The 27141-nt window shown below is 43.8% G+C and overlaps 1 protein-coding gene across 1 annotated transcript; it reads right to left on the reverse strand.

The window, feature by feature from the left end:
• hsd17b12a (hydroxysteroid (17-beta) dehydrogenase 12a) lies at positions 1-24757 on the reverse strand. The gene is made up of 11 exons (XM_014124714.3): positions 24484-24757; positions 10237-10283; positions 9546-9621; positions 7672-7779; positions 6383-6447; positions 6013-6057; positions 5232-5266; positions 4332-4413; positions 1947-2012; positions 1415-1564; positions 1-297 (listed from the first exon to the last, which is right to left on the reverse strand). The coding sequence occupies exons 1-11, from the start codon at positions 24659-24661 to the stop codon at positions 142-144; spliced, it is 1008 nt and encodes a 335-aa protein (XP_013980189.1). The 5' UTR covers positions 24662-24757; the 3' UTR covers positions 1-141.
• Between the last annotated feature and the right edge of the window lie 2384 nt (positions 24758-27141).

Genomic DNA, 27141 nt, shown 5'->3' on the forward strand with positions numbered 1-27141 from the left:
TTAGCGTCAACACACAAAAAGATCCTCCGAACACCGCCGTGAATCATTCGAAATGACTAACTAAATGGACAGAGTCAGGGCTAGTCAGAGTGGTTGTATGGTAGTTCTATGGTCAGCTTCCGTTCTACCAGGGGGAGGTTCTTAGTCGCTCTTCAGCCTGTCACTCTTCCCGTTACTCTGGTTGGCCAGCTCCCTCAGCTTTCTCCTCTTCAGGTAGCCAGTACGCTGGGCACGGTTCATCCTTGCCCCAAAGTAAATGACCAGGTTGATGGGCACCAGGACAGTGGTCAGCCAGCCCTGAGGACACACAGACAAAAAGGTCAGAGGTTAGTTGGCACTCAGTGTGGACATAAACGCATTGAGGGCGTATATACTATTCAGTGATGTGAAACACGTCGCTTCTACATGACACAAAAAAAACAATCATATCAGTTCTACATGTCACATTTCTAAAACGGAAAGTTCTGCCCCCAAACAGAGGAAAACCGACTGAAAAGGGAGGTACTACGTGGGGTGTATTTAGTTAGGGGTCTCTCACACCAAATTGGTTTGATGTGGTTTTTCCAGAACTCTGGTGCGGTTACCCAATTGGGTAGCTTTGTTTGGACTGGTATAAAAACGCTAAAATTCGGCACTCTGGAGCGCACTAAACGCACTGTGGTTCGCTCAAAGGGTGATCTCCGGCTCGGTCTGATTCAATTCCTACCGTGATGCGGTTCGCTGCAGGCGAGAACACAGTCCGGACCAAACATCGGAAAAGAACCAGAGTTGCACATTACTATTGGTTGTTTCGATGGCAAGCGTTTGATGAAATGCATGGCACATCGTAACTTGAGATCCCTGAAACATTGTGCGTAGCAGAGCATTTATGAGCTCATCCGACGCAGATTAGGGGAGACGGGGGCTATACAGTAGGCTATTGAATATAGCCCATTCACGTCGCAGTTATAACAACTATTGCGCAGTTTCCTCCTGCATGTTGTTGGAAGACCAAAGCGAAAATGAAGTTTAGACACGGAGCGATGATAATCCGACTAAACGGATTTAACTTGATAACATTTGTCCAATAAACAAATGACTTGCATGGACATGTGATATTGTTTAGGACTTTTTTTTCCCCCCTCCTCCATTTGACAAAGTTAAACCAGCCAAAACAAATGAAATACAATGTAACAAATAGTCTAGCTTGGATTTGAACCATAGCTCAAAATTGTGTGAAAACGCCCTTAGAGACGAAGACCGTAGCAAAACGTTCTGTAACGTATTGGACAAATTCAGATAAGTTCCTCCAAGTTTTGTTCCATTTGGCTTACCATTTAGTTCCCCTGGATTTGTCCAACAACACGTTTTGTTGAAGCAAAAGCAAAAAAAGAAATAATAAAAACAAAAGGGGAGATGAGCGGTAGAGCCGTACCATGACTGCGTGGGGGAAGTAGCCGTTGGTCTGGTCCTGCAGACCGATGGTTGTCAGCGCAGCAGCCACATAGCGCTCCGGGGTGGGCTTGTCCAAGGTGGGCTTCCTGATACGGGTCATCTTGGTCGCCACAAAGAAGGGCAGCACGCTCTGGAGGGCAGAGTTTAGCTTAAAATGAAACAACGTATAACACACAGCAAACGTAGCCACGTTAAAAAGAGACGAGTTACACTGAGGTAAACAAAGAACAGGCTTGTAGTGTGAGCCATAAAAACAGAGGCATGACTGCATGGTGCTGTTCTGTGCTAAGGATCAGTCAAGAAGAAGCCATACTAACTACCTTTGTGGAACTGTCAGAGGTCACACGAACTGGAAAGCAACTAGTAGCGAACAGGACCATGTTCAGTACACAATACATTGTTGAACTTTGCAGATAAATGCCAGAGAAGCAGGTTAGGTTTTACATAATGCAAGTATCTGAACATTGGCCAACACTGTGTCCTGCTGAATGTGGCCCAGGATGAGTTCTCACCTGGACAATGATTCCCTTTGCCTTATACTCCTCCTGAAGGCCCCGGGAGAAGAAGTCCACAAAAGCCTAAAGGAGCGAACAAAACATACTGACCATTACCACCTACGAGAGAAAGTGTTTCCCCTAGTGACCTGTAAGACTGGGATAACCAAAAAATAAAATAAAAAGGCTTTGCTAATAATACTAATTTGCCATAATTTCTATGTAACAAATCCTATGGAAAATATGGATGAGTATGAGGGTGGATTGGCACCACAGGAGGTTGGTGGCACCTTAATTGGGGAGGACAGACGTGTGGTAACGGCTGGAGCGGAATAGTACCAAATACGTCAAAACACATGGCTCCTGTGATTGATGCCATTCGCTCAGTTCTGGACATTATGAGCCATCCTCCCCTCAGCAGCCTCCTGTGATGGGCACCAATAACTTTATTTGTATTGTGCTTTTCAATACAAGTAACAAAGTGCTTCACATCATTAAATAAAATAAGTACTAAAAAGGGAAAAAAGGAGAAGTGCCAATTAAATCTTTATAACAGGGCGTTTCCAGGGCGGATTTGCACTGAATCTGCAAGCCTGATCTCCTCTAGCAGACCATTCTAAAGTCTGGGGACCCTAATGGAAAATGCCTGGTCACCTTTCTGTTTTCAACCTAGACTTTGGAACGGTCAACAGTGCTTTACCAGGGGACCTCAGGCTGTGTTTTGGCTCATACGGGAGAGAAGTTCTGCAATGTAGGTTGGGGCTAAAACAAATCTAGCCTTAAACTTCATTTTTATACAAAAAAAAGAAAAAAAGAAAAAAAATAAGTGGTAACCAGTGTAGCGCAGCTAAAAAAAAGTGGTGATGTCACATTTCCTGGTGCCAGGTAATAGCAGTACTGCAGTATTTTGAAATAACTGGATGGAGTGGTTTGACAGATGGGTACACAAAGACTTACAGTAATCTAGGCGTGAGGAAATAAAAACGTGCATAACTACCTCCAAATCAGTGACAGACTTCACTTAAGCTATATTTCTTAGACATTAAAAAGCAGGACTGGGCCAGTCTAGAGCAACACGAGAGAGTCACACCCACCTCTCCAGCCGGTCAACAAGGACGTTATGATCAATAGTGTCAAACACAGCGCAGAGATCCAAAAGAACTAGAAGAGAGCATTTACCGACAGAAACAGAAGGTCATTATCACAGACTTTCAATAAAGCAGTTTGTGCTGTGACGAGAGCGGAAGCCTGACTTCATACTCAAATTGCTTGAAAACAACTAACATCTTGGATAAATAAGGAAGCTAAGAGAGGAGTCTATAATTATTCAGGGAGGAGGGGGTCTAGACTGGGCTTTTTAATTCAGAAGATGTTGGACCAGAGCAGTTTTAAAGTAGTCTGGAAAGGAGCCAGAAGTCAGGGAGCTATTTACAATAGACAGAATGCTGGGGCCAAAAGTCATAACCTCTTTTAGTGGTCTAGTAGTGATCACACCCAAGGGGCAGGTCTTCAGTATCAAGGAGGAACTCAAAGGATATGAGCAAAGGAGCAAAAAGGAAGCAGTAGACAGTCTCAGAGTAGTTGTCTGAAGTGCCTCCTGAGCAGAAAAGCTGTATGGGGCCCCAGCTACTGTCAACCTGGGATCTGATATTTTCTGTAAAAGACTCAAAAACAGTTTGAAGAGATCAGGGGATGCAGGCGTGTCATTGTTGTGTGTAAGACACAATCGTCTTCCACAGAATTGGATTGTGGAAGTACTCGGATAAGGGTAGAGTGAAAGTACGTCACTCTCGCATCTTCAACAGCGACAATGTAACTTCTCAGATCCTTCATTAAAAACGCAGAATACTTGAAGTTGGCAGGTCTTCCATTTACGTTCAGCGTTTCTGTGTTACTTTAAAGCACGAGCGTGGCCATTTAACCAGGGTGAGACACCGACAGCAGACTATTTTTTTTGGGGGGGGGGGGTTACATCTGGTGCCTAGATAGCCAGTATTAGGGTTTGAGGTCAGGCTAGAATGAAAGGCAGCCGGCACGTGGGAGAGAGAATCTGTAGAGTTCAAAAAGTACTGGCCTCAAAACCATTAAAAAAAAGGAATAACCTAAAGGAGGCTGAGATGCAAAAACAGGAATTGAATCCATTCGAAAGAGCAAAGTGAGTTTCAGCTTTATGCCTTCATCAGTGCTGTGCCATATCTGCTGCCACAGAGTCTGAAGTCAGCAGACATGTTACTGAAACTGTTCCACCAAATCAGTGTGAAGACAAACTGAAATCAGCGGTAGGGGACAGAAAAGCACACTCAGAAATTGACTAGCAGTTGGAGTTAAATGATGCAATGTATATAAAGTGTGTGTATTTAAGGTATAAACGTGTGTGTGTGGAGGTCTATGACTGGCACTTGCCTTGGAAGAGGAGTATACAGTCAGAAGAGGGACGGGGTACATGCCACTGGCAGAGGAGATGTTGAGGACCACACCTTTGGACCTGAAAACACAAAAACCAAAAGGGAATTAGAAGTTTTTTTCCCCCTGCCATGGAGTGCCAAAAGAGCCTCCTGTCCGTCACAAAAGAGCACAAGCAGCCTAGTGCCACTGTAGACTGCCATACACACACTAATCATAGTCGCTGTGCGGGTTGCCATGGCAGCGGCTTGCTTACGCATTTAGCACTCCGGTTGCTGCAGTGATGTAGTGAAAAACGGGGTTGGTTAGCCCCTCACGGCACTAAATGTGCCCCGCCTTCCCATTGGCGCAGAGATCCCATGTGATTCGTCAGAGCCAATCGGAAGAGGGTGCACTTTGTGTGAATTGAAAAGCAGCTGGTCAGAACGGGGAACAAAGGGATAGAAAGAGGCAGGGTAGAAAAGCATCCTCTGTTTAACACTGTTGAACTCATGTCCTGAACATTTGAAGCCCATGTCTTCATTTCATGGTCATTCTAAAAAAAATGGAGAACATTTAGGCTTTTCTGATGTAGGTTCCATCGTTAGGACAGCCTTGGCGCCGGCCTGTTCCTTTATGAAAAAAGGAACAGCAAGCAGCGAGATGATAGCTGAACAGACTGGTAACCAAAATAATATTAGGTCTACAAAGGATTTGATTTAGTGTTTGTAGTTTTACAGTGCAGCACAGCTTTGTCATGTGGATGAGTGTGTAAAACCCTTTTTTTGTTTTTATAGAATTACATCCGAGACAACCTCGTTTGACCAGTCAGACACACTTTAACAGACTATCAATAGCATCAAATAAAAAGTTAATGTTCATTTATAATGTGGCAATAGCACTTAAAGAAAACGAACTCACCTCTCTACCATTCTGGGCAGAACTAGACGAGTCATCTGAAAAGAGAAAGGTGAACTCCTGAGCAAACAGTTCGATTACCTGGCAAAACAGCATGGTCAGGAATCACACTGGCTGTGCCAATACACATCACACATGAAACAAGTCATATGGGACGCCATTATACGTTACATTTTATGCAAATATTCAACTTAAAGACAAATTTCCATTTCGATGGATGCTAACACGACCTATACATTTTTTTTTTATAAAATACTGAAATGGCAAGGGAATGAAGTCATACAGGACCAGCGAGGAAGTTTACATTACCGCTACAGATTTACCCCAGCGGCATTATGGGAGATGTATAGCACACCGGTACATTTCAGCCGCGTGGGAGGCAAGGGCGAACGAGAGAAGGAACGAGAGAAAGCGGGGGAAGAAATGGTAGTGCGTGGGTGGCAAACAGACAGCGTTGGTGTAGTTCACCGTTGCTCTGGGAACCACAGGTAGTGTGGCAGCAACAGTGGAGGAGAGGAAAGAGGATGAAGAGGAAGCGTGAAAGATGGACGCCCATCGACATGCCACCTGTGCCACTGTACGGTCGACACATTGTAACACTAAACCCCCTGAGCTTTGCCGCAGACCGACAAAGTGCACACAACCTGTGCAATAAAAAAAAGTCATGTTTTTTTTTAAATTACTGAAAAACTAGATGAATATCTATGGTATAGACATGCATAGCTGCCCCATGGTATAGATTTATACACACACAGAACTGCTACAGAAGCAAGAGAACTCTTACCTGGCAAACAGAGGTCATGTTGACATTGATCATGTTGGTGATGAACTAGAATGAAGAAAAAGAACAAGGAGCTTTGACACCTACTCTCCCCTCTTAACTCCAAATGCAAATGAGTGCTTGCTATTTGCTACAGAGTACAGTACAGCTAGGAACTTTGGCTCTGTTCAATATTGATATTTTACCCAATTACTGGTTAAAAAAAAAAAAAAGTTAAAAGCTGATCTGATTGGTCAAAAGAACAATTATTTTGTATTTCTTACTGAATTTGGCTGCCTGTGTAAAACGCAGCCTAATTGCCACTCAATTGGTTTCGAAGAAGTCTCGGGTAACGCATTACCAACCAAACAGAATTAACTCCAGAAAAACTCACGTTGTCCAGGTCAGGAATATGCAGGAAGTACTCAGGGTAGGGATAGGATATTCCCACATTATTCACTGTTGAATAAAAATAGAAGCCAACGAGACCATTGTTACTGCAAATAAGAACAATGTAACTGATGGCATTACACTTCCGAACCACCAGGAGGCAACAGGACCTCACAAGAGAGCCAGACATTCCTTAAAACATTTTTTAATTTTTTTTTAAAGGCATATAACCGCACCTTAAACTGGAAGAGCAAGCCAAGCAGCACGTGAATTTATATGCCCTCTCACAAAGAATTACCTGAATGTGACAGTCACACACCAAGAATGTGGACAGACATCACTTTCTGTACCAACACATCCTAATAAAAACACCTGAGGTACTTAAAATAGAAATCACTAGTAGGCGGCTAATTATAAAATGACGACACTGCCCCAAAACCACTCATATTGCTATGGCTTAGTGTCGCCCAGGTAACTCCAGGGTTTGAACTCAAGACTGACTGTGATGCGTTGCGGTGTCATAAGCAAAATGCTAACATGCATTCCACAACACATTGTCAGTCTGTTCTGGAAATACACACATACACACTTTTAAACAATGACAGAATTTTACACACACTTCTGCACGACTATGGACAAATAAAAGCTCAATGGCAATAGTGTGTGCACGCAAGAGTAGTTTATCAGTGTTGATTACGAGACCGATGACAGGATGGCCTTGGAAGGCTGTCATTGTAAATAAGAATGTTCTTAACTGACTTGTCTAGTTAAATAAAAGTTGTTTGTGGGGGCAATGTACAAAACATTTGGAACACCTGCTCTTTCCATGACAAACTGACCAGGTGAAAGATATGATCCCTTATTGATGTCACCTGTTAAATCCACTTCAGTGTAGATGAAGGGGAGGAGACAGGTTAAAGAAGGATTTCAATAAGGTATGGTAGTCGGTGTCATGCGCACTGGTTTGAGTGTGTCAAGAACTAGAACTCTGCTGGGTTTTTCCACTCAGTTTCCTGTGTGTCAAGAACAGACCACCACCCAAAGACGACCAGCCAACTGCCGGAAGCATTGGAGTCAACATGGGCCAGCATACCTACGGAAAGCTTGCGACACCTTGTAGAGTCCATGCCCCGACAAATTGAGGCTGTTCTGAGGGCAAAACAGGGTGCAACTCAATATTAGGAAGGTGTTCCTAATGTTTTGTACTCAGTGTAAAGAGAGGATAATGTAGTGTGGGGACAAGTGGTATACAGAGACACACGGTGACGAAGGCCAGACCAAAGGAACACCTACCCAGGACTCCGATCTCCAGTCCAGCCAGTCCAGCCTCGATCTTGGGGTAGATGTCCGACAGGCCAAAGTCCACGGCGATGGTCTTGGTCTCCACCTTGTACTGCTCCTCTGTGGACAGGAGGCAAATAGAGAAGATAAATCACACACTCTGCAGTCACCCCCATCAAACAGGTGGTACCCCTTTCAACAAAAATTCCATTGAAAATGAGCAGTAAAAATATAGACAACTTTCCCCTTCTCAAACAGGAGAGGGCGCCATGTACCCACTAATAAAAACCTGAAAACTCCTGACCCTCTCCTTCCATTGATATGCCTGCTGCAATTAGCATGTCTGATGGGCAAACCGGTAAATTCTAAGAGGAAAAATCCCAGGATGTGCCACTCAGAGGGATACACAGGCAGGAGTTAGCACTGCTGGATAGGGATGAAATTTCCACAAGAGAGTAGAGAAGTCTAGTGGAGAGATACAAGGCTGGAATATCCCCATGAACCGACACACCCCATTCATGAAGCTATATTTAGCTAGTGACATTGATTTTTTTTTTAAATCCTCAAAGGGTCCAAGACTGAGGGGGAAAAGAGTTGGAGTTGGTCACAGGGTTTGTATGGAGATTGGGGTTTCCAGATTAAGTAGGTTTGGGTTACCAGGTTCATTGTGAGCCAATTGAAGAAAAAAGTAAAGGTGACTATATGAGGTAGAGAAAAGGGATCGTTTGTTGGCACAGTGATTGGGGATGCCAGATTGAGGGGAGGGTGTTAAGTTGCCAGGCTGATTGTTCGAGGTGGAGGAGTGCCAGCGGTCTGGAACCTTGAGCCCTGCTCGTGACTACCCATCACCCCACTCTGAATCGTCAGCACGACAGGGGACATTGCACCCAAGGTGACGGCTTAGGAGACCAGAACCCAGTCGCTTTTACGGTGGCATTATTGGAAGGCCAGAACGTCTAAGATTATGGTGCCATTTCCGAAAATAAAGGACCAGTCATTCAAAACGCAGTGAGGAAACCTGACCACTGACTTATGCAACCAAACAAACGATTTTGGTCATTTAAAATAAATAAAAAATCCCCTTTAGTCAGTGTGCCAGTATCCTTTATGCATTTAATATACGGCACCTGAGAACAAAATTACACAGCACTGAGAATGAGGGTTTTCAGATCAACTAATATACAGCCAACTCTACACCCCAAAAGGGAAGATGAGGGCTCCACCCGGCACAGCCAGAAGAGGACTGACCACCCCTCAGCCTGATTCCTCTCTAGGTTTCTTCCTAGGTTCTGGCCTTTCTTGGGAGTTTTCCCTAGCCACTGTGCTTCTACACCTGCATTGCTTGCTGTTTGGGGTTTTAAGCTGGGTTTCTGTATAGCACTTTGACATCAGCCGATGTAAGAAGGGCTTTATAAATACATTTGATGGATGATTGAAGGGCTGAGGGAAAGAGGACAGAGACATGCGTCAAGGCAGGCCTGCCCATATGGACATCCCCATCTTCCAGGCTTTCACGGAGGTGCGTGTGTGCGTCCCAGTGTCCTGTAATAACGTACACAGGCTAGCCTTTTAGAGAGGGCTGGGGAAGGTTTACACAGTGGCCATATTATGTACATCAGCAGACAGAGTTGGCTGACAAGGCACACACTATACTCCACCAATTAGCATGTCCGACACTTTTCTTAACACCTTTATTTAACTTGGCAAGTCAGTTAAGAACAAATTCTTATTTTCAATGACTGCCTAGGAACAGTGGGTTAACTGTTCAAAGGCAGAACAATCGTTATTTTTTTTTTTTACCTTGTCAGCTCGGGGATTTCCACCTAGCAACCTTTCGGTTACTAGTCCCACGCTCTAACCACTAGACTACCTGCCGCCCCACTTACCAAGCTGCCTGGCGACGTCATCCAGCTTATCCTGGGAGCGACTGATGAGAATCACGGCGAACCCTTTACGAGCGAGCTGAGAAAGGGAGCAAGAAAGACGGGATGAGTAGGCTAGAACAGCACACCACAATCACTGAAGACTACATTGAACCAGGGAACTCTCCATTTTAAAAGAAGCGTAGAGACTTACTAGATTCCCATTGAACCATTTGTCACGGTTGCCTCGGCCAACTACGGTCTTGACTAAGCCTTCGCTACTGCTCTAAACGCATGCGTGGCCCATTTGACAAGGGTGCTCCAACTCAACATGGAACTGCGTGAGGAGCTGAGTGCTAGCCTTGTTACCGTCGCTCTTGTTCTTCTATCCTGGTGGAGACTGGAAATCCCCCAACATCCCCACAAGGATAGAAAAACAAGAAATTCTCCCAGGTGGGAACATTTCCCACAAGGACAAAGGCTATTTTTAGCTTAGGGGTTAGGTTTAGGGTTACAATTAAGGTCAGGCGTAAGGGAAAATAGGATTTGGAATGGAAATTTTAGGTCCCCCACCAAGGACAGAAAAACAAGTGTGGGTGTGTGCAAGAATCCTTTTCCACAATAGACCTGGAAGAGCCCTCCCTACCATGGCCTGTGCATCACTAAGCTTTTCCAATGGAGGAAATTAAATAAAGGGGTCATGCAGGAAACTTACCTCCTCCACATAGACTTTACCGATGCCGTCTGTGGCTCCCGTCACAACTGGAGAGAAAGAAAAATAAAAAAAGTCAGTACTCATGGTCATACATTCGTTTTGGACCGATGCCTCGGTTGAGCATTCAACTCAATGCATCGTCAATGAGAGCTGATGGAAATTATCCAAAGTGCATTACAGTGGCTTGGAAATACAATGCCATTCAAAAAAGGAGGAAAACAAAATTAGTAGGAAAACCTTTTGATGTCACCAGATGACGTTAGCTAGCTATGATTGAGGGGAGGCCACCAGATTTTAGCTAGCTAATGTTAGCATTGCTAGCTATTTTTTTTTTGACCAACTTTGCTAGCTAATGACAACATTGCCATCTGTCTAACGTAAACTTGACATGCTGCTGGCAAAGTCGTTGCCTACTAAATATTTGACCACTTTAGCAACATCATCGTATTTCCAGGCACTATAGTGGAATTCAGACTAAACAGTAGTTATTAAGCCCAGTCATTCTGGACAGAGGCGATCACCACTTTGGTGCCATCGAGGGCAGCTTGAGAACGTTCATAACGGCATGATGCAACCGAGTGACAGACGTGCAACCTAGGAATCGGTTCCGTTGACATTTTTTTGCAGCCTGGCTCCAAGTCACTATACACCATACCTGAAACAGTGTATACCTCTAACATGTAGTGGGGAATATACAATATATTGGGGGTCCAAATACAGTAACACAAGTGACCTCATGTAATTTCTGTCAAGGCTTTCAAAGAAACTAATTGCAGAGAAAATTCTTGTCTTAGCCGAAATCATGACACGCCTTCATTTCTGGTCAGACTGCTTCTTTGGGGGATCCAAACAGCAACAGAGTTAACATAGTACTGTAGCCTTCACGGGTGACTGGATAGCAAACGGTAAAATAAAAAAACTAGGACAAAAGCAAATCAGCTGAGACGCGCCCAACAATCTTGTTTGTCCATTATCATGCGGTACTGAATAAAAATGAGTCTAAAATGTTACCATTTAGCTAAAACTACATTTTAAAACAAGGCCTCCCGACAATGCTCTTTTACAGTTGGCTGAAGAGAGTTCCATTCCAAGTGGTTGCAAGAGACTAAAGACAGTGGAGGTAAAGCAGGATGGCTAGAGGTACAAGGAGTCCGGACGGATGTTCGTGTCATTCTCGGCTCGCTTTGTCAGGACAGCGTACAGCTATTTTTAGCCAGCTTCTGCCCTTCACCCCTATTCCATGCCTGACTGATAGTCACAGTCACACACCTCATGCTAACACTAACCAAGCCACCCCCCCCCCCATGCAGGATTTTTAGGGTGGGAAGCTAAGTGGGCACCAATATGTTCTATTCCCCAGCACAAACCATTGTGCACTAGCACAGAGGAACCAACCCAGGGCTGAGGAAGATTCAGACAGGCAGAAGCCACTCTCTGGCACCAAGCTGGAGAGGGAAACAAGGAGAGGGAGGGGTGGAATGATGACGAACAAGGAGCACGAGAGAAATGTGTGGAGGGAGGGAGGACAGGGATCCTAGGGGCGGCTAAAAATAGAAACAGAGAGAGAGGAAAATAACAAGCGAGTGAAAGGAGGGAGAAGAGAGGGAGCGAGCACAGTCAAAAGTGAAGAGAGAAGCAGATTGTTTTTTTTTCCCCCCCCCCCCCGCCCATCTTAAGAATGAAACGCTCCTTGGCAGAAAAGCCTCAATGGGCAACTGACTGCGTCGCATCAGGCTATCTGCAGAATCAGGCTGAGACGAGAGAGGAGACAGTACACTCCCCTGCACAAGGGGCTACATGCAGAGTATGACCAGGCTAAAGATGACAGTATACCAACACATCCCTCAAAAAGAGAAATGCCATAGTGAGCTACTGTACATGAGCAACAGAGGAGCTGAATGCTAGATAGTGAGCCACGCAGTTGGTCGTGAGATATATGCCCGATTAGGAATACACCAGGAGAGTGCATGATGCCGACAAATTGCACATGTAAATTCATCTATAGTTTGTTTAAAAAAAATAAAAGTTGCACGTCGTTTCGTGAACACAACCGCATAGGTTCATTATGACAAGGGCAGTCTTGTCAGGACTGGAAGTTCCTGCACTCAAGAAATCCTTTAACTTCCTCCCCCGCCCTGCTTCACCCGAGACTTGACCCAAAGTTCAGAGCACGTACAGCCAACTCAGAAACACATTCTCTTTCAGGGAACAATGACCATATAGTCCCATGGATTGGCTGGGTGAACCAACAAAACAAGATGGACTGAAACAAGCGAACGGAATGGGCCGAGGGGGTTGGTAGGAGAGGTTCTGAATCTGTACCGACCGCATTCCACAGAGATATTAACACATGTGGAACAAAGGGTATGCATTTATGTGGGAATAGAAGGCGGGAGACTAAGGGATGGGAGAGGGGTATTCACAAGACACAGGGTGAGTGGAAGGGAGGAGGAAGCGCCATGTTCGCATACCACGCCATCTGCCTACAAGACGGTGAATAGGAGAGAGGAGACGAAGGGGCAAAGGGAATATAAACTGGGTTTTGAACCCTGAATCCACGCAAAAAAAAATAAGAGACCATTGCAGATTCAAGTTAGTCCGATGGTTTTGCAGCTCAGAATGTTCTATTCGCTCCTCCCTCCTGAATGGCTACACCGCTCCCTCATATTATAGAAAAGAACCATGCCCTCAAACTCATTTTGGCAAGGATGAGAGAATGACAAATAACATTTGTGGCAAGTGGATATTGCATTTCATGGCACCCTCACTGTATAGGTGGCACAGTGTGCCATTCCAGACGTACCATTATTCCCTATGAAGTGCACTACTTTTCGATCAGGGCACAAATAGGACTCAAAAGTAGTGTACTATATAGGGAATAGGCTTGACTTACCATCCCATCGCCCCCATTGTGTTGTGCGCTACAATGACAACCAATGTTAATAAAGACTTGCATTTACTCATTCAACCAAAAGCCAATGACACGTAACAAACGGAATGAAACAGATTCAACACAAATCTGTTGGTAAGATCCTGATATAGATAGATAAATATATAACAGCACCCATTCAGTCAACATTTCCACCCATTGGACCCAGAAAGGAACATTGTGTCCAAATTTCCCATTGTTAAATTCACAGAGCAGGATTTTAAAATTCCCCTCACGTGAGTGGAGCATTACGGGAAGGAAGGAGGAAGGAGCTACGCAAGCAGGCACAGAAGTGACACCACAGCGACTGGCGCCCCTAACAAGGGGGGGGGGGGGGGGGGGGGGGGGAAGACGAGCGGTTACTGTGTGTCCATGGACACCTTTTTACTGTTAGTTCATATAAAAAGGAAATCAGGCAACTTAAAATTTAGGCACTAATCTATGGATTTCACATGACTGGGCAGGGCTGCAGACCACTTGGGAGCCAAGCCCAGCCAATCAGAATTAGTTTCTACCCACAAAAGGGCTTTATTACAGACAGAAATAGTCCTCAGCACCCCCCCACAAGTGAAGCCACCGGATGTTCAGGTCCTTGGGCTGGCTCGGTTACACTTGGTCTGCTGTTGAGGCCGGTTGGACATGCTGCCAAATTCTTTAAAAACAAGGTCGAAGGCAACTTATGGTAGAGAATTAACCATTAAATCCTCTGGCAACAGTTCTGGTGGACATTCCTGCAGTCAGCGTACCAACTGCACACTTTGTGCAACAAAACTACACATTTTAGAGTGCCATTTTATTTTCCCCAGCACAAGGTGTACCTGAGTAATGATCATGCTGTTTAATCAGCACTTTGTGCATATGGGACATTTCTGGGATTTTTTAAATTTATTTCAGCTCATTAAAAACATGGAACCAACCCTTTACATGTTGCGTTGATATTTTGTGTTCAGTGTAGAATGTCTGAGGCTCAGATGTGTTACTCCCATCTCCTCTATATGAATATATTTAAGACAACACATTTTCAATGCCATTTTGGTTAAGTTATCCCCTGGTGGGGGGGGGGGGGGGCTTAAATTGCACTCGGCGCTCAGTGCTACACATGACGTAAACAAGGTAGTTGCTGCATATCGACGTTCCCTCCTCAGAGGCACAGTGGAGCTGACCCTGCCTGTCGCCTGCTCAGTGGCGGTTCTAGACCATTTCAACTGGGGGGGCCAAGCTGGGGCCAGATGTACTGTTAGAGGGGCCAGTTACATTAGACGTTATTGTAGTCATATTGTTTTCTTCACTGCATTGCAGGCATTAGCAGGCAAAAGACCATGTTCATAATCATCATCGTTGCCACTGTCTAATAACGGATGTAAAAAAAGAACAATAGCAAAAATGTAAAAATAATTTCATACTCCAAATTTAGGGGGGCCACAAGGGGATCCAAAATTGTCACAGGGGCACTGCCCCCCCCCCCCGAACCGCTAGTGCGCCTGCTCAATATTCATATTGAGGGCTAAAAAAAGCAGCACGAGTTAAAAATAGCAGCGAGGAGCCGAACGCAGCCTCGTCTGGATCTCGCCTGCCTGCCGCAGCACCTGAATACCAACAAGGGAGGAATGGACACGGGGGGGGGGGGGGGAGAAATAAACCCTGTTATGGCTAAAAACGGGGTCTACACTCTGCAGTGCAGCCCAAAAGAAAATACAGAACGGCATTGGAGCAATCATACTTATTTTTAGCATCCTGTTGCATCACCGTTCATGACTGTATATAATATAGCGTTGTAGCTCCCGAAAAAAAAACTGCAAATCAAAATGGGTGCAAAAAAAAAAAAAAAAAAAGTGAATCCCCATCCCTCACTAAAACCCCAATTAACATTCGTGGAGAGGATGCGGTCCTCGTGTTGCCCCTTTCCTCAGGAGCTGTTAAGTCACTTGTCGTACCCCTGTCCCTCCTATCAACGAGCCAGCCCTCCCCTGCCAGAGAAAGGTGTGGTAGGGAGGCGGGCTGCAGTAGAAAACCCAACGCGACCACCATCCCTGCATTCACCCATCTCAAACACATTGCTTTAAATAGCAGAAAAAGCAGCAAGTCACATGGGCAAAAAAAAACAACAAGTCGACAACTAATGCTTGATGAGCCGAGAGCAAAAATAAGTCTACTTCGAGCCGCCCACGACCAAATATAGCATCTATATTTGATTACAGTGTGCAAAAATAGCCTCCCACAGGCTTGTTATTTTCCTTCATATCGCAACTTCCCTACCGGGGGATAACTTATTTTTAAAAAAATGGAAGGAATTAATTTCAATGGACAATAAACTGTTGCAGATCTAAATTTGATGACCAGAACAGGCTTTCCTTTACAGCAGTGGAACTATGAATCCCAGTGGCGGTCAGTGCCGTTTAGGATGAGGGAGGACGATTCCTTTTTCCATGAGCATGGCCTTATTTCTATTACAGCATGTTGGATGACTGTCATTCATATTCCAGTCACCCAGTTCAATGTAACATCGATAGGTTTAGGCTACTATATGATATTCAAATGAGGTTCCTATAACCTAGCCTATTAATGAAAGTTTACAACGTAGGTGCACACAGGTCGAGATTAACCTTTTGTGCGAGACTGACACATTCAATACTGCTTTTCACACTCTTGCCTGCATCTATCTTATCTAGGGTGTAATCATTAGTCCAGTGGCAAACAAGAGTTTCTACTGGACAAATTGAGGTATTTTTATCCCCGTTGCGTTTGCTTACGTTTAAGAAAAGTTTAAACAGAATCAGCGGAATGAACACATCCCTGATCATAGCAGCTACGTTGTATTCATTCTAGCCTCTATGCATTCTCCTCCTCACATTTTCCCATCGCTTGTGGACTTCAATGTACAACACATCAGCTGTATGTGACCAGGCGAAAAAGCCTTTCCAAGCAAAACCATATCATAACCGCTACACACAGCCTACATCGTTGTCCCCATTTTAGCTAAAGTAACATCCTAGTCAACATAGCTTGTAGAACTAATGCATTAGCAAACGCGCTACAATCATGCAGTTACACTGGCACGCCCAGGTGGCAACAAATTAATACAACCAAAAGCTTACCTTGACTTGGAAGAGTTCCAGTATTGTGTTGGATAGTCAGTCAGCTAGCTAACATGCCGCTGAGGCACTAAACTAGCCAACTGCATTTGCTAGCTAAGTGAAACTGAAAAAATAAACTTGCATCTCCATTTAAGAAATGTATTTGTTGAACTATTGTCTTTGAGTCACCTACTCACCACATTTCATGCAATGCAGTGCTAGCTAGCTGTAGCTTATGCTTTCAGTAGTTGATTAATTCACTGATCCTTCGATTGGGTGGAGGACATGTCAGTTCATGCTGCAAGAGCTCTGAACTTCCAGAGGACATCCTCCATCCTGTCATAATTACTGTAAGTCTACGGAAGGGGGTGAGAACCAAGAGCCTCCTACATTTTGTATTTTAGTCAATGTACCCAGAGGAGGACGGATGCTAGCTGTCCTCAGGCTACACCATGGTGCTACCCTACAGAGTGCTGTTGAGGCAACTGTAGACCATTGCAAAACAGTGTGCTTTAATCAATTTGGTCACATGTGAATATAAAAAGGATAACTTCTTCAATGCGTTTCCATGTTTATGAAATTCACTGAGGATGGTCCTCCCTCTGAGCCTCCATGATGAATCCCTAGTTTCACCATTCCAAATGAAAGCCATGTTGTGGTCATTAAATTGCTATCTGCAACGTCACATAACCTCCTGTGGCACCTGCCAATCAAACAAATATTTAGCAGATGTTAATGCGGGTGTAGCAAAATGCTTATGTTCATAGCTCCAACAGCGCAGTAATCTAACTTACCATTTCAGTAGTATTACCGTAGAACTGTACAGTTGTAGATCACTATGGCGGCACATTGCACGAAAGTCTAGATTATTGTAATGTTGCATGAAAGTCTAGACTTGAAATTGTAGTTCAGATTCAGATGAAAGTATATTATCGATCACTACATTAATGTTACCTAACCTTATTTGCAAGAGAAATGACAACTTTAAAAAGTTTAGATTTAGCAGATTTTTCTGCAGAGGGGTACTAAAGTGCACTAGAGAGATTTCAGACGCCTCAACAGGAGACAGCAGGAAAACCCAGTAGGGCAGCGTTATGATGCTCAGACAGAGTCCGAGAGAACAGAGCCCATGTAGTGCACTACATAGGGTGCCATTTGGGACAACCAGTGCTTCAGTTGAACCCTAACTCAATTCCCCATCTTACATACTCTTCCAATAAGGTCTTGGTTATCAAACATAGTGGAGCCACACGCCTCGTCGACAGTGTGCAAAGCTCTGCAGTTAAGCGCTTTTGCCAAGGAGGTAATCAATAACCCAAACTCTGGACTGTACAGCTTCACACAAAGTCAATGCAGGTCTTTAGTCGTTCACCGTCAACGTTGTGCAAATCTTCTCCACAAGGTTCTGAGACAACCAAGACATGATAGGAAGTCTGCAAGAGGAGAATTGGGTTAGGGTTCAGAATGATTGCCTAGGGATGTACCTATTCCAAAACCCAAGAACTCAACTGAAACAGAACATAGGCCTTAAGTTGATTTATGATGCAATACAGTCACTGGTGTCACCACATTGTGTTGTGCATGCACGGACTTGCCGCCAAATGCACTGATGGACTCTGGTTCTGTGCATGTTGGCCTACCAAACGCAACAAGATACTTGTGCAGTTCTATGCCGTGAATACTATTCAATTCACCCCATTACAACTATACTCCTAAGGTGGGCTCTCCTAACTTGGTGGAAATGTACTTCATGAGCCTGTGTGCCTCAGGACTAACACCATCCATTACTAAAAAAAAGTGGAATTTATTTTACCCTTATTTAACTAGGCAAGTCAGTTAAGAACAAATTCTTACTTTCAACGACGGCCTAGGAACAGTGGGTTAACTGCCTTGTAAAAATCTGTTGTTCTGCCCCTGAACCTTGTCAGCTCGGGGATTCGATCTTGCAACCTTCCGGTTACTAGTCCAACGCTCTAACCACTTGGCTACCTGCCGAATAAACTGACATTAACAAAACGTAATTTTAAAAGAGCAGGTTTAAACCAGTCTCATTCATACACGTACCGACTAGTCTGAACAAGTAAAGTGGAATAGCAGTATTTATTTTATTGCATTCATTTTTTGAGACTAAGTGCAACATGGGCTATTTAAAAAAAAGAAAGAACCCGATGGAACTTCCTTTTCTAATAAAGAAACACGAGTCGTGACAGTGGAGCGAGAAAGGGGGGAGGGGCTCACAGAGGGCAAGAAATGAATGAGAAATTGATAGGAAGAGAGGGATAGAGCAAGAGAGGAGATGGGAAGGAGTGGCGGGGGCTTGAAATTAAGAGCTACAGCTTTCTCTACCCAGCAGCCCCGGCTGCAGCACGTGTCACAGCGCGTGTTCGTCACATGAAACGCAACTCTCCCGCCGTCTCCAACCAGCCACCCTCACTTTTTCAAATCCCCACCTCCATTTACAACACTAGGGGGAAGCACATTCACAAGCATAAATGGAGCTGCTGACCCTTCCTCAGTGACCGGCACATTTCAGTCACATACAGTACCAGCCAAAAGTTGACACCTACTCAGGGTTTTTACATTATAGAATAGTGAGCACAACAAAACATATGGAAAAAGTGTAAGACACCTCAAAATATATTTTATTTTCTTCAAAAGTAGCCACCCTTTGCCTTGGTGTCAGCTTCGCACCCTGGAATTTTTCCTTCTTAATGTGTTTGAGCCAATCAGTTGTGTCGTGACAAGGTAGGGGTGGTATACAGACGATAGCCCTATTTGGTAAAATACCCAAGTCCATATTATGGCATGAACAGCTCAAATAAGCAAAGAGAAAACGACAGTCCATCATTACTTCAAGACGTTAAGGTTAGTCAATTCGGAAAATTACAAGAACTTTGAACGTTTCCTCATGTGCAGTCGCAAAAACAATCAAGCACTTTGATGAAACAGGCTCTCATGAGGACCGCCACAGGAAAGGAAGACCCAGAGTTACTTCTGCTGCAGGGGATAAGTTCATTAGAGTTACCAGACTCAGAAATTGCAGCCCAAATAAATGCTTTACAGAGTTCAAGTAACAGACAAACTGTTCAGAGGCATGAATCAGGCCTTCATTTATTTTTTTAACTAGGCAAGTCAATTAAAATAAGAATTTGTTCTTCAATGATGGCCTAGGAACAGTGGGTTAACTGCCTTGCTCAGGGGCAGAAAGACAGATTTTTACCTTGTCAGCTCGGGGATTCGATCTTGCAACCTTTTGGTTACTAGTCCAACACTATCCACTAGGCTATCTGCCGCCCCCAAATGGTCAAATTTATGGTCGAATTGCTGCAAAGAACCTACCACTAAAAGACACCAAGAAGGAGACTTGCTTGGGCCAAGAAACACGAGCAATGGACATTAGACTGGTGGAAATACATCCTTTGGTCTGATTAGTCTAAATTTGAGATTTTTGGTTCCAACCGCCATGGCTTTGTAAGACGCAGAGTAGGTGAACAAATGATCTCCACATGTGTGGTTCCCACCGTGAGGCATGGAGGGGGTGTGATGGTGCTTTGCTGGTGAAACTGTCAGTGATTCATTTAGAATTCAAGGCAGTCTTAACCAGCATGGCTACCACAGCATTCTGCAGCAATACACCATCCCATCTGGTTTACGCTTAGTGGGACTATAGGACAGTGACCCAACACCTCCAGGCTGTCTAAGGGCTATTTGACCAAGGAGAGTGATGGAGTGCTGCATCAGATGACCTGGCCTCCACAATCACCCGACCTCAACCCAATTGAGATCGTTTGGGATGAGTTGGACTGCAGCGTAAAGAAAAATCCACCAACAAGGGCTCAGCATATGTGGGAACTCCTTCAAGACTGTTGGAAAAGCATTCCAGGTGAATCTGGTTGAGAGAATGCCAAGAGTGTGTAAAGCTGTCAAGGCAAAGGGTGGCTACATTGAAGAATCTCAAATATATTTTGATTTGTGTAACACTTTTGGTTACTACATGATTCCATGTGTTATTTCATAGTTTTGATGTCTTCACTATTATTCTACAATTTAGGTAAGAAAAACCCTTGAATGAGTAGGTGTCCAAACTTTTGACTGGCTGTGCATGTTCCTTACAAGGAATTAAACACAGCACCTATTCATGACAAGTACACCAACTGAAAACCTTTGCATGTCACCTTTAAACAACTTTCCCTTTATCAAAAAGATGAATTTCCGCACATCCTTTATGCTGTTGCCATGACAGTCATTACCAAATAAAAAGGTCCTTTACATTTCATAAGAACTGACCAGTCTTCCATATCACCCCTACACTAACTCCTGAATGGCTACACCCATCCCTTATAATATGTAACTGTTCCAATCGCTGAATAAACTAATGTCAAGGAGGGGGAGAAAAAGGCATAAGAAGAGTTTGAGGTTGTGAGACAAGGTGCATGTCAAATGCCCTGTGGAAGTCTCTGCCCATCAACGTCAATGGATGAAATACACCGCATAGAACCTAGTCTCCCTAATGTTGAATCCAATTTCAATGACCTTTTCATGAGCTACATCATAGGAATAACCTTTCAAAGTCTCCAACACCATAGCGTCATCCATTCTGTTAATAGATTTACAGAGGCAAAAACACCCCTCTAAAATCTTACTCCTTGGTTTGATCCACACCTCTAAAAAGGAAATAGAAGCTTCTGTACCCCCCCCCCCCCCCCCATGCAATGTATATCAGCTGCAGCACACTGGTATCCTTATGTAAGATGTGCTGCTCTGTGAGCTAATGAAGAGGTGGGGAGAGAGAGGGAGAACTTCTACAAGACAGACCGGTCGAGTCTAGAAATAACTTCTTTACACGTCTCACATTAAAAACAAGACAGGGATCGCTGAGCTCTATGAAAAGTATATTCACCCTACAGAATGTAATTTCTAAAACAGCGTCAACTATTCATTTCCCCCTAAACAAAAACGTCACATTTTTGGATATAAATCTGTTACTTATATATGCGTAGATCACTTGAATTTCATAACTACTGGAGGACAGTGCATAGCACATAAGATGCTATAGTTACGCAAGAGCTTTTACAGAGATGGATAAGGCAGGAGAACAAGAGGGGATGCCTCCTTGAGTCTGGCAGGGTGTATGACTCCAAACCTACCACCAGGGGTCCCCTCCACTCAGGGAACACGCCAGCCTCGCTGGAGCATCCAAAGGAATGCCAGTGAAACACTTGTGTAGCTCGTAAATCAAGTATGTGCGCAAGAGATGTGGCCAATGTACTGGCAGGCTACAGCAAGACACATGAAGGTTGAAAAAGGGGGCATAAAACATAATGGAGATTTGAGAACGTCTCCTTTCTATCATGAATTTCTTCACTGGTGTCCTTTTAGTAATACTCTCAGGCCTGTATCCCAGAACCAGATTAAACCTAGTCCTGGACAACAAGTGTGCAATTGAAAATTGTGTTTTTATAAAATGTACTTTTAAGCCATCTGTCTGCATATTGCAAGACATGGCATATCCAAAATGTGATGGTCCCGTTCTGTGAGCTTGTGTGGCCTACCACTTCGCAGCTGAGCCGTTGTTGCTCTGTGGCCTACCATGTCGCGGCTGAGTTGTTGCTCCTAGACGTTTCCACTTCACATTAACAGCACTAACAGTTGACCGGGGCAGCTCTAGCAGGGCAGAAATGTGACGAACTGACTTGTTGGAAAGGTGGCATCCTATGACAGTGCTATGTTGAAAGTCACTGAGCTTTTTAGTAAGGCCATTCTACTGTCAATGTTTGTCTATGGAGATTGCATGGCTGTGTGCTCGATTTCATACACCTGTCAGAAAAGGGTGTGGCTGAAATAGCCAAATCCACTAATTTGAAGGGGTGTCCACATAATTGACCTAAGTATGAATACATCATTTACAAAAGTGTATGCACACTGCTTTTTAGTCCAAGAAACCAGCCCTTGAGGTAGAAGTTGCGCTTGACAGGTCTAGAGTCAGATTTTCAACCTTTAATCCAAACCTTAGCCATAGGGGGAGAAAACTTAACCGAGACTGCATTAGTGGTTTGGGGCTACTTTTACCTACCACTACAGGGTCACACTGTTCTGACAGTGGCTTTGGGCAAGTAGAACTCGTCAGGCGAGATCTGTCACTCGTGTTAATAGCCAGGCCATGGGTGTTGCAATGGGAACTGTGCATTGAAACCTGAGCTACATGCAAGTCAGCAAACTTTGCATCTTTTTCTAAGAAAGGCCTTATGGTACACACATTGCAATTACGTAACTTTATACTTTGAAGATGCCAACAGACAGATGGGCCTACAAAAACATTTGGTATGACATCCATGAACAGGTAGCCTGGTCCCAGATCTGTTTGTGTGGTTTAAACAATGACCATAGGAGTTGGCAAGACGGGCACAAACAGATCTGGGATCAGGCTACAGAGAAGAGGCTGTAAAGTGACTTGAGAGTGAATGAGCATGCATGCGTGGTGCAACCTGGCTGCTAGACCTGTGCTTCAGGATCAGGAACCCGTTTCTCCATACCCTTGTCACCGCCAACTGCTGTGCATACTCTAGGGACTGACATTGGAAATTAATGTGAGAAGAGACTAGTCAGACTGGTACTCCTATGACTGTTGGTTTCTGGGTGAGGCATGCATATTTCACACACAAAAAAAAAAAATGTATCTAGAAATTCCAAGGTAGCACTTTAAACAAAAAAATAGCACCCACACAAAAAACATGAAATAAATCAAATTATCAGTCAGCAATTATGAATTATAATATTAGTTTTTCCATTAGTATATAGTGATGTAGGTTAGCAGCATGCCAAACCTCAGAATGTGCATCAATACATTCGGAGATGGGCTGCAAGGGTTATATAATGGTTACAGTCAAGCGACCATTCAACGTGAGCGCATGACATGATTTTGGAAATGTGTCGCAATCTATGACAAGGCAATGACCGATCACATAGCTAGAGCGCCGATGTACACTGGTACCCCGAAGCATATAAACCAAGAGAACATCAAACTATGCCATTACGCATTCAATAAGCATTCCACCAATGCGACACATGTTGGATTCCTTCATCTAACGCACATGACATTCATTTGGAACCAAATAAACGAAGCCATCCAAACCCAGAAACAACTTTAGACAAACGTACGTCATGATGCAGGGATAAAGATGTAGCTTAAAAAAAAACACACCGTCATCGTTTTGGATAAGAGAACGTAGAGGATGGTATGGGGGCGCTCGGCAAATTGCGCAGCAAGACGAGAACGCGCCTTTGCTCCCAGACGCAGTAGTATTCTCGAAAGAGAAGACTGGATAACTGGGTCAAGCTAGGCCAAGGCTATTTCAACGAGACTAGGCTCCACATTATGCAAAGACACGATCCTAAAAATGTCTTAACAGCGAATATACTCTTATTTGACCAGGACGGCGACAGAAGCCCCTAGTTTGAACACTAAAATAAAACTTGAAAAACACAGGATACGAGTTAGACCAAATACAGCTGGATGCTTAGAATGAGGTCAAACTCAAATCAATTTCAAGCTAATCAGATAACAATATCGAAAAACTAAGATCAATCCATTTGATAACCCATTTTAGGTAGCCTATTAATTGCTTAAACAAAAAACATATGGCAACAATGAACGCATGACCAAACTATAGCCCGGGGTATATTATAAACTGTTGAATAACGTATGAAATGTTAACATTACAGAGACGAATCTACATTTGGGGTAAATCCAAATATAGGTCACGTCTTAATTGGGCATATATATATCTCATGTGGATGGGCTAATGTCGTTCACTGTGCCGCTGGATAAATTCTCACCCACACATTACCCATCTCTAAATGAGCGCACAACCTGCGGAATTTGGTTTGTGGTTTATCTATACTGGACATCTTCATCCTTTCGAATGGATGGCGAAAAACAATGCTGGTTTGGGGTCTGGAACTTCAGTCATGGGTGCTGAAGTGCGGCTGTTGCACACTGGAAAGCCAATAAGCGTGATCTTGTTAACCTGTTAGTGCGTTTACGCGATAGTCCTGATACACAACTTAAACTTTCTAAAGTCGGTGATACGTCAAATATGATGAGAATGCAGTATTTTCTTGATGTATAATAAAGTTGGCGTAAATATCTTAATTTTTACATTTTCTTGTCGAGCTCAAGGCTTCTTGAGCAGCCTTCGTGACTTGTTTTTTTTTTTTCGTAAGGAATCCATGTGACCAACTCACCTGCCCATTTGCCCAGTTTCGGCGAGAGCAACTGTCCATTTCCCCAGACCCAAATCCGAAAACCTTGGAGGAGTCGGTGGAGCACCCACAAAGACAGTGAGGCCACGGTGAATGCTCCGACCCAGAAGAGTGGCATCTCGGCCACAGGAAGCATGTCCTCCACGTTCAACGAATACATGACAGCTGTTTTTCAGTTACTCTGTGGAGACCTCAAATTTAGGCAATGTGCTCTAATTTCAAGACACAACGTGCGAATCCCTTTATAAGGAGGTTGTAGCATCACACTAGTCTATCCTGATTTAAACACACGCCCACCACCTACTCTATAGCCTGCCTGCAAACCCACCTCTGCTCGTGATTGGTTACAACAGCTGTCTATCAATAGAAACTGCCCACCCTTTGGTGAATTTACACGTCAATCCCGAAGACTCCATTCCCATTCATGCATTGGGCGCATTCGTTTTGCATGTCCCGGTGCTCCGGGTAAACGGAGTATGTACATTATAGACCATTCCATTGGTCTCCATTCCCCTGAGGCACCGGGCCATGCAAAACAAACGTGCCCAGTGTTCTTTATGAAGCAGGGTGGCTCAAATGTGGTCCTAGGTGAGGAGCGATTGGGTGTACAATACGGCAACTTCTCTTCCGAGCCGTTCATTGGTTCTTGTTGAAACGGGTTTTTCAGGTTTAGTCAGGATTATGAAACCCTCCAAACCCACGCGTTCCAACAAAAAAACTGCTCACACCACTTTATGAATGGAAGGATGCTCCGATTGGTGGAACAATAATCTATCCACCCGCCTCCCGGAGAGTTTTGGGAAAGACGTCATTCGATTATGAAATCAGCTTGCACCCTTCTAAACATGACTCATTCACCTATTTTAAGCACCCTGGTACCATTATATTGACAATTACAACAAGTGATGGGACACACTACAGTGATAAAGCTTATATGCGCCCTAAAACAGAACAAACACATGCGCCCGTTTTTTTTTTTTTTGCTTACATTTTATGAGCACAAGAGCACCTGTCCCCCCAAAAAACTACAAACCCCATATGGCTATTTCATTCTATTCTCACGATTCGCGAGACCGTTTACCCTAGTCAGAGAAGACGAGACGAAGCGAGATTGTTTACTCCATCCAAAATCTGTACACGAAAATAAGACCACGAAGTGAGGAACTTTTGTATGGAGGTCAATGAGAGAGTGCCGAATTTGGTCAACAAAAAATATATCTGTTAATTTGCTGAATGAGGTTTATTTGATTGAATAGAAGTTTTGTAAGGGTCAGGTTGTTACGAATGCACTGATATAAGTGAACACACGTGGCACTTAAGCAACTTTGGGAAAGCCTTTATATCACACGCGATATCTGCCCTCTCAATGGTTGGAATGGTCCCACATGATCTCGCCTCCAGCTTGCCTTCCATCTTTCAGGACATGTATCTCCATCGTTAGAGCGGTCACTCGATTATCTTGTCAATATAATAGAAATTCTTTGCCATAGTACATTTCCCAAACACGGAAGAGATGGGAGGATGTGTGATTAACGGGGGAAAAAAGTGTTTCACCTTACATAAACACAGAGACAGTCAGTGGAGGTCTTAACACTTTATTTCCATCGCACTGTACATTTGTGAACCACACAACTCGAACAGGATTGTTGAGAGAATATGCGTCTCCCTTGACGGGATGTCACGACTCGGGAGAGTTGGGCATTTTCATGTTAAATGCATTAGCTTGTAATCCAGACAGAAAGTCTCATAACAGTGTAGCCTAGGCTGCTTTTGTCTTCAAGACCCCCCCTCCCCCCACTATCGCCATACTAGCTGTATGCTTACACCGACATGTAACTAAACAAAGTATGGGCCAACCAGAACTGCCTGAGTATAACTGACAGGTGTAGTGTACTCATCAAAATGTGCTTGTCGGGAAAATCAATTGACTTGTAGAAATCGTCATGCCGTCATTTGCATTCTTTGACAGAAGTGAATATACTTGAAGGTATACGTGACTTGTGGAGCCGATGGGATTGGGTGAACTGGCTTTTCAGCAGTTTATAGCCAAATCCCTTTCGTAGCCTATTTGACATATCACCAAACATATCTTTTTACATGCATATCTCTTAACATGATAGGCTATTACTCCAAAATTGGTAGTTCATTAAGACGTAACCTATTCTTTTCATCCTGTGTAGATGACCAGGCGTATGAATAGGATGTCATTTAACGTGGCCAACTATAGTGTTATGTTATAAAGCGCCTTCAGAATTCATCTATAAATGAAAGACAGCAAAGAGCCAAATAAACACACCAAGCATGTATTTTAACAGGATCTTTTAGCATTTGAGATTTTATGAAGAGACGTTCTATAAGGATCAAATGAATACAGCAATTCCACGTGTACAAATTAGGATATAAATACATGGATATACTCAGCACATTTCATACGTTACGTCCATCTGTACGAGTTGCACCTGTAGTTGTTCACATTGCTCTCAGATCCCACCATGAACATCTGAAAAACAGTCATTCAAAGTAATACTTAATGACACTGCAGCCAAAAATAGAGGATTTAAAAAAATAAATACAAAATAGAAGTGAAATCAACAATTCATCACGTTCCCATTCAGACACGCATATTCTGAATGATTTAAA

This window comes from Salmo salar, chromosome 10, assembly GCF_965601325.2.
Source record: "Salmo salar chromosome 10, fSalSal1, whole genome shotgun sequence".
NCBI lineage: Eukaryota > Metazoa > Chordata > Actinopteri > Salmoniformes > Salmonidae > Salmo > Salmo salar.